Source organism: Numida meleagris, chromosome 23, assembly GCF_002078875.1.
Source record: "Numida meleagris isolate 19003 breed g44 Domestic line chromosome 23, NumMel1.0, whole genome shotgun sequence".
Lineage (NCBI taxonomy): Eukaryota > Metazoa > Chordata > Aves > Galliformes > Numididae > Numida > Numida meleagris.
In genome coordinates, this window is record NC_034431.1 from 4,392,139 (window position 1) to 4,399,992 (window position 7,854).

Consider the following 7,854-nt stretch of genomic DNA (forward strand, 5'->3'; position numbering starts at 1 on the left):
CCTCCTCTGCCTCCTGCTGTGCTGCGGTGAGTGGGGCCGGGGCTCGGTGCGGGGTGTTGGGGCCGGGAGCACCTGCGGCAATGCGGGGCTGCTGGCGGGGTGTGGCAGCGGGCGCACCTGGAGAGCGGAGCGGAGCGGAGCGCGTCGGGTTTTTTTGGGGAGGCTCGGGATGCGGCCCGTGTTGGGGTGGGACGCGGGGTGCTGCGCTGTTGGGATGCGGTTGGTTTGCGGGGTGTTCTGCGGGATGGGAGAGCGCGGGGTGTGGCTGCTGCTGGGCTGGGACGGGGAGCGCTTCTCGCGGTTGCGGCTGCTGTCAGGGTGCGTCCGCTTTTGCAGCAAGGCGCGGAGTGCGTCTGTTTTGGGGCGCATCTGCTTTTGGGGCACGTTACGGGGCGCAGTCGCCTGGGAGGTGGGAGACCTCAGGGTGAAGTTGTTTGAGTGCTGGGAAACAGGGTGCCGTGCTTTTGGGCTGTGACTCCTGGGGTGCAAGGCACAGGTGTCCCCCTCATGTATAGGGAGCCCTTTCCCCACCTCCCCCTACCTGTGCCTGGGATGTGGGCAGACACCGCTCCCGCAGTTGGGGGTGCGTGGGGCTGGGGGCTGTGCCGCACCCCCTCCCCAAAATGGAGCTGAAGGGCCCCGTGAGCCGTTCCCCACTGAGACCTCCGTGCTGAGCGCAGGCGGCCGGGGGAGCTGACGCCCTTCGGGCACCGCCTGGCCAGAGTCCAGGAATGCTAAACCCGCGGTGCGGGGGAGCGGGGTGGGAGCAGCCCCCCCCCCCCCTTCCCCTCCCCCGTCCCCGCCCTGCACGTCCCCAGGCTCCGCTTCAGGAGTGGATCAGTGCGTGCGGAGCTGGGAGTGCCCCGTGCTGTCCCTGCGGCCGCTTTGCAGCCCCGTAAAGCAGCGCAGGGCGAGGGATGCCCTCTGTATCCCCGGGGGCAGGTGGCTGGCGCTAGCCCCACTCCTGTGGCCGTGCTCCGTGGGGCGGAGGTGAGGGCACAGGGGCAGCGAGCCCGCACGTGTGTCCAGTGTGCAGCAGGGTGCATCGGTCAAGCTGTTAGGAAGCATCCACCCCTTTCCTTCTAAGGAGTTTTTCCCCGAGCGCTGTGTTTCTCTTGGCTTTTTTACTCTATTTCTTTTTTTATCCTCTTTTCCAGTCCGTTTCCCCCCCGATGTACGGGCTGTGTTTCCTGCCCCACGCCGTGCCCTCCCCGTCCTGGGGGGTCCCCGCACCTCACCCCTGCCCGCCTGCAGCGCAGCACAGGGTAACCCTGCCCTGACCGAGGCCTGGGCGCTGCGGGAGAGCCAAGAGCTGAGCTCCCACCCCCGGCCCGTGCTGGGATCCCCTTCCTCGCAGCCCTCGTGCCGAGCAGAGCGCCCATTGGTTGGCGGCACCGCGGTGTTGGCGAGCAGAGCCGCGGCGAAGGGCTTGATGCTTCCCAGAAGCACGAGGGGCCACGGCCAAAGCCGTTTCCAGGCAGGCTGGGGGCTCGCTGTGCACCCCCAGTTGGGGGTATACGCAGTGGGGCTGCTGGCATCGCGCTGTTGGGGGGGGGTTAGGATTGGGGCTGGAGAAGGCGTGAGGTTTGCCATTCCGGTCACGCACAACTGGGGGAGTTTGCTGGGGGGCGCGGGGCGGCAGCGGAGCATCGGTTCCATCACCAGCCCCAGCACAGCACGGAGCTGGCTGCAGCTGCTCCCCCCCCCGAGACGGAAGCAAAACCCCGCTGCAGCCCCCCACCATGCCCCTCTGCTGCCCGCACACCTCGGCTCCGCAGCATGCTGGCGGAGGGGCCGTGCCGCTCCCCACCCCCTTCCTCTGCTCTAAAAGCAAATCTTTGTTCTTGCGGAGCGCTGGCTGCCGGCCGGCTGTCCGCCAGCCAGATGGAAAGGCACGGGGGCTCTCCTCCCTTCCCGGCTCGCTTGCTGCCGACGGCCCCTCCGCATCTCGAGGTCTCCCGTTGGAGCTGTGCCAGGCGCTCGGGCCGCGCGTTGTGGGCTGGAGCTCAGCTCTGCAGCCTGGGAGAGGCTGACGGTTCTCCAGCCCGTTGCTTCAGGTGCCCGTTGCTGGCTCGAGGGGGTGTCCCCGTGTCCCCGTCCAGCAGTGCCTGCCGTGTCACCGGGTGCTCTGCCCGGCAGCCCGGTGCCTGGCTGAGCCCTTCGCCCCGGTACCCAGCCTGTCCTGGAGGAGGTGGGGAGCGGGGAGAGGTGGGGAGGGGGCTGCAGTCTCCCTGTTCGCCTCTTGAAGGGCAGCGAATGGGCAGGAGGGGTGCCTGCTGCCAGCCCCGGATGCCAGCCATTCCCCAGCTCTGAGTTCATGGTTTCTGCTGCTTGGCGGCCAGGACGGGAGCTGTCATGCTGAGCGGGTGAGCTCTGCGGGCTGCAGCTCTCCTGCCCTAGGGCGGCCTCTGCCCAGGGCTGGGGAGCAGAGCCCGGAGTGCCCAGGTCCACGGGTGCCCGGCTGTGCCGGGCCAGGTGCCTCCGGTTACACACTCAGTTCAGTTTCCTGACCTCGGTGCACACTTATCTCTGGTGCTTTCTCCTGTTTTTCCAACTCCTCCTTTCCTGCACGCTGTTTTGCTTGTCCCTCTGCTTAGTGCCCGCTGTGCTGTGCCTATGGAAGGGGTGAGGACAGGAGTGGGCTGCTGTGATGTCCAGGCTGTGCTGGTGGTGCGAGCCAGCGCCTTTGCTGTGGCAGAAAGGGCTCCTGGCTGCATTTGGGGCCGGGCCACCACGTGCCCACTTCACACAGAGAGCGTTCTATGGGCACAGCGTTACCCTTTGGAGCTGCTGGCTGTGTGGCTGTCACCGAGCAGTGCTATCAGGGGGCTGTTGACACAGGTGCTTTCCTGCAGCTCTCTTATCTCCAGTTCCCATACGTGGGCCGGGCAGTGGGTGCTGCGCTGCTGGATCCGTTTCTGGGCTCCCCGTTGCCATCCCATTCTGGGGGACTGCATGGGGCGTGCACACCTCATTGCTTTGCTGGCGTGCCAGCCGTGCCATGACACAGCTCTGCTCTGTGCTGTGCCCAGCTGGGGCTGCTCAGCCCACAGCCCCAGTGCAGGGCAGCTCTGCTCCGGGCCCTGGATCGATAGCCATTACCTTGGAGCATGGCCAGGTGCTCCATTAGTGCTGCAGGCCCCCATGCTGCAGGCAGGGATGTTAAGAAGGAGCTCACCTTGGGTGCGTTGCAGGGAGGGTGCTCGGGCTGCTGGTTCTAGGGGTGGAGACCTCCAGTCCTGGGGTAAACCCCGGCCCCGTTGTGCTGGGGACGTGGTGTGAGCTTGGTGTCCTTCCCTTAGGTGCAGCCAGCAAGCCAGAGGTCTCCATGCCAGCGGTGCTGGAAGTGGAGATCGGGAGCACGGCCAGGCTGGAGTGCAGCTTCTCCGTCCCTGAAAACAGCTCCTACACCTCCATCGAGTGGTTCTTTGTGAATGCTGTGGGGTTGGGTGGCCAACCTGGGGCTGCCCCCGAGGTTCTGCATCAGGCTCGTCCCCAAATCAACCGCGGTCACTCCAGGCGGGTGAGGCTGTGCCTCATCACCACCAGTGGGTTGCAGGTAGACGACACGGAGTACAAGGAGCGGCTGTCGGTGGGGGAGGACAAGGCCCTGTCCATCAGCAGGGTGACAAGGCAAGACGACGCCAGGACCTTCATCTGCCAGGTTGGGGCGGGCAGCCAGGGCGTGGGGGAGAACTACACCGAGCTCTACACCTACAGTGAGTGATGGGGTGGCCGTGGGGTGGGGATGGGGATCTTGTCCTGTCGCTCCTAATGCGTGGGGTGGCTTCTTCTAGAGATCCCTACCGTCCCTGAGATCACGCCCAACTCGGCCGGCATCCCGGCTCACAGCAATGACATGCCAGAGGTGAGGAGAGGTCCCCAGTTCCCCATCTCCATAGGGGCACCCCCAGGGCCGTGCCGTGCCCAAGGTTCTTCCTGCTGCTGCAGATTGCCAAGTGCACGAGCGAGAACAGCTTCCCATCCCCCAACATCACCTGGTACAAGAACGGGGAGCAGCTGCTGCCGGAGGAGGACAGTGAGTTGGGGTGGGGATGGGGACGGAGAACCGCATCCCTCCATCACAGAGGGACGGGATGCCCTCGCCCTTCCTGCTTGCGGGCTGGGAACAGCGGCTCCATCCCCTGCAGAGACAAAGGTCCTGACCACGGTGGTCCGCCAGTCGAATGGGCTGTACACGGTGGTCAGCACCCTCTTCACCAAGGTGACACGGGAGGACCGCAGCTCCGTCTTCCACTGCACCGTGCACTACTGGCTGCAGGGACAGATGCGCACGGTGGACTCTCCGCGGGTGAACATCACCGTGTTCTGTGAGTCGGGGGCTGGGGGCTGTTCCCGGTGCTGCAGGGGAGGGGGAACCCGCACCCACCCTGCCCGCTCCCTCCTCCCACAGACCCCACACAGCGCGTGGAGCTGCGCGTGGTGAGCGGCTCGGGGATGGTGAAGGAAGGGGACGACGTGAAGTTGGTCTGTGATGCCGATGGGAACCCGGCACCCGTCTTCAGCTTCTTCAAGAGAGAGGTGAGGGGTTGGGGGGGAGGGGGGTCTGGCCCCTCTCCCTTGCCATCCCCATGTCCCAGGACGGAGGGGCTGAGGGCTGCGCTGTCCCCGTGCCTGCAGCCAGAGGACAACTGGCAGGATGTGAGCTCGCTGGCGGACACCAACAACGGGGTGCTGATGCTGCACGAGGTCAACAAGAGCAGCAGCGGTCTGTACAGGTGCCAGACGCTGGACTTGGACGATATGACGCTGCACGAGGGGGATGCGGAGCTCGTGGTGAACTGTAAGGCTGGGGGGGGCAGGGCACCGTGCACCCTGCAGGGGGTGCCCCCTCCCTCTGCTCTCGCTGCCCTGCTCCCCGTCCCTCTCCTAGACATCGAAGGGGTCCACGTGAAGGTGGAGCCGTCCTCACCCCTTCACGAAGGGGACACCGTGAGGCTGAGCTGCAACGCCCACAGCCCCGTGGCCCTGGATTACCAATGGAGGGATGCGAAGGTGAGCTGTGCTCGGGTACTGCCGTGCTGGGGTTCCCCTTGGGGCCCGTTCCTGCCGTGGAATGTGGGAGATGCTGAGCCCCAGCCCTGGGTTTCCCTCTCCAACAGGGCAAGAAGATGGTGGAAGGGAAACAGCTCCTCCTGAGCAACCTCACCTTCGAGAACTCCGGCAACTTCAGCTGCAGGGTGCAGGCTCGCAGCGTGCCGGGGCTGGAGCAGAGCAAGCAGGTGGCCGTGGCCGTGCAGGGTAAGGATGGGCACGGGGTGAGCCCCATGCTGCTTCCATCAGCCCCATCCCATGGGGAGAAGCAGGCGCTCGCTGTCCCTCCCCTCAGGGAAGCCGCGCATCGTGGACATCAGCTCCCCGCTGTACGTGCGGCAGGACGAGGTGGTCAACCTGACCTGCAAGGCCATCGCCTTCCCCCGGCCCTCCATCCACTGGAGCATCAACGGGACGGTGAGGGCTGGCCGGGGGCTGTGGGCGGCTCTCGGGGTGGGGGCTGCGCGTGGGGGTTGAGCCCTGTGCTTTCCTGCAGACCCATGAGTACATGGAGAACCAGCGCGTCGCCAGCAACCTGACGGTGCGCGTGAGCCACGACCTGCTGCGGGCGGGAGCCATGTGCCGGGTGTCCAACGCGCTGGGGATCAGCGAGAAGCACATCCAGCTGCTGGGTGAGCCCCGTCTGCTGTGTGCCGCCAAGAGTCATGCTGCTGTCTGGCCTGGGGAGGGAGCCTCCTGCCTCTGCTGCTCCTCTCCCTGTCGAACAGAGAGGGAATGAGGTGCTGACTCCACCTGCAGGGGTGGAAGAGCCGCTGCTTGGCCTCGTCCTGCTGCCCAGTGGGGCCAGCAAGCTTCCTGCAGGGCAAGGGAGCCAAGGGATGGCTGGGGGCTTGCAGGAAGCCCTGTGAGCCATTGTCCTGCAGCGCGCTTGGGAGCTGGGAGCAGGATGCCAAGTGTGTCTGTGCGGACACTGCTCCGTCAGAACGTATTCAGGTTGGATATTGGGAAAGATTTCTTCTCAGAAAGAGCAGTCAGGCACTGGCACGGGCTGCCCAGGGAGGTGGTGGTGTCACCATCCCCAGGGGTGTTCAGGAATGGTGGAGATGTGGCACTTGGAGACAGGGTTGGGGTTGGTAGTGTTAGAAGAGGTCTTTTGGGTCTTTTCCAGCCTCTGTGATTCTATGGTTTCTGTGCTGACATCTGCGTCCCGCAGAGACAGCAGGAACAGGAGTCCCGTGGTGCTTTGCTGGTGGAAGGGGCTCCTTCTCTTGCCCCCAGGAACGCAGGAGGTGGGGTGCACGCTCACCTCCTCTTTTCCTCTCGTATCTAGATCAAAAGCCATCAGAGAGCAAAGGCATCATCATCGTGGCCATCATCGTCTGCATCCTCGTGGTGGCCGTGCTGGGCTCCATCATCTACTTCCTGCACAAGAAAGGCAAGATCTCATGTGGCCGCAGCGGCAAACAGGACATGTAAGCACCGCCGCCCTCGGGGCAGAGCCGCTTTGCCATCACCACCGCTTCCCATCCCATCCCACCGCACCATGCCCGGCACCGCGGTCTGGGCCGCTTCCAGCTTCCCGCGATGAGGAAGGAGCAGGGCTTTAGTGCAGCCAAGGGACCCGTCCCCAGGGAGGGGCCGTACAGCCCAGGGCTTCCCCCCTTGCCCCCCTCCAGCCGGAGCATCGTCCCCGGCCGTCCCCTGCCCCATGGCATCCCCCAGGGTGGAGCCTTGGGGCTCGGTTGGCCTCTCTCCCCCCAGCCACGTGCCCTCGGCTATGATGGCGAAGATGTGTCTCAAAATTGTCACCTCCCTCCCCTAGCACAAAGCCAGAGGCCCGTAAAGACAAGAATGTAGTTGAAGTTAAGTCAGATAAACTTTCCGAAGAGGCGGGGCTCCTGCAGGGTGCCAACGGCGAGAAGAGGTCGGCTGCTGACCAGGTAGGACCGAGCATCGTGTGCTGGGGCCAGGGCCGTGCTGCGGCTGAGCGGCAGCCAGAGGTGCTCGAGGTAACGCTTTCCCTCCTCTCGCAGCCCTCCCCACCCTGCATGGGCCTCCATCATCCATCAGCCGCGCTCGAGGAGGGGCTGGGAGGGAGGGGAGGGGAGGGATGTGCTGCTGCGAGGACACGCAGGGCGGCTCTGCCAGCTCTGCTCTGTGCCAGCCCTGGCACCTCGGGGAGCAGCTCCCTGGCTGCGCTCCGTGCAGGCTCCTCCTGGGGCTGCCCCAGGGGCGCTGGGGGAAGCGGCTGCACGATGAGCCCTGGCAGAGCTCAGGGCATCCCTGCGCCCCGTGCGGGCTGAGATGGCACTCCTGGGGCTGAGAGCCCCCGGGGGCTGCAGGAGCTGTTCCCAGGGCCGGTGCCAGGCTGTCACCGTGCCAGGCTCTGCTCTCTCATCCCGTGGAGCCGTGGGATGCAGCACTGAGCCAGCTGCCCTTCTATTTGCCTTAGGTTGGAGTGGCCCCAGCCCCGCTCCTGCTGCCAGCACAGCTCCCTGCTCACTGCCCCATGCCCTGGGATGCCACAGACCCCTGTTCTTACACCCACCTGCTTTATTTTGATAACTAACTGCTTCCCTTCCCCCCTCCCCCCCCTTTCTCTTTTCTCTCCCTGGCCTGAAGAGCGAGAAATACATCGATCTGAGAAACTAGAGAGGGCAATCTCCTAAGTGCTTTCTTCCTTCGAACCTTTTCCTGCTCTTGGATGGCCTTGTCCCACCCTGCCCCAGCACCTGGGGGGCACAGCCAGAGGCAGCGTCCCCCCCGGCAGCTCACAGCGGGCTGGCGGGTTGTCGGCTCGGCAGCAGACTTCGCTTACTGCTACAGAGAAGCCAGCAG

The 7,854-nt window shown here is 65.2% G+C and overlaps 1 protein-coding gene across 2 annotated transcripts; it reads left to right on the top strand.

Annotated features, from left to right (window-relative positions):
• MCAM (melanoma cell adhesion molecule) lies at positions 1–7,854 on the top strand (the record flags this gene model as incomplete). Of its 2 annotated transcripts, XM_021375968.1 has the most annotated exon segments (14): positions 1–26; positions 3,303–3,719; positions 3,798–3,868; positions 3,952–4,039; positions 4,152–4,331; positions 4,415–4,542; positions 4,642–4,804; positions 4,895–5,016; positions 5,124–5,262; positions 5,351–5,472; positions 5,552–5,687; positions 6,347–6,488; positions 6,839–6,956; positions 7,639–7,854. In XM_021375968.1, coding segments are annotated over 14 exon segments (1,882 nt in total), but the record flags the coding sequence as incomplete, so codon positions are not given.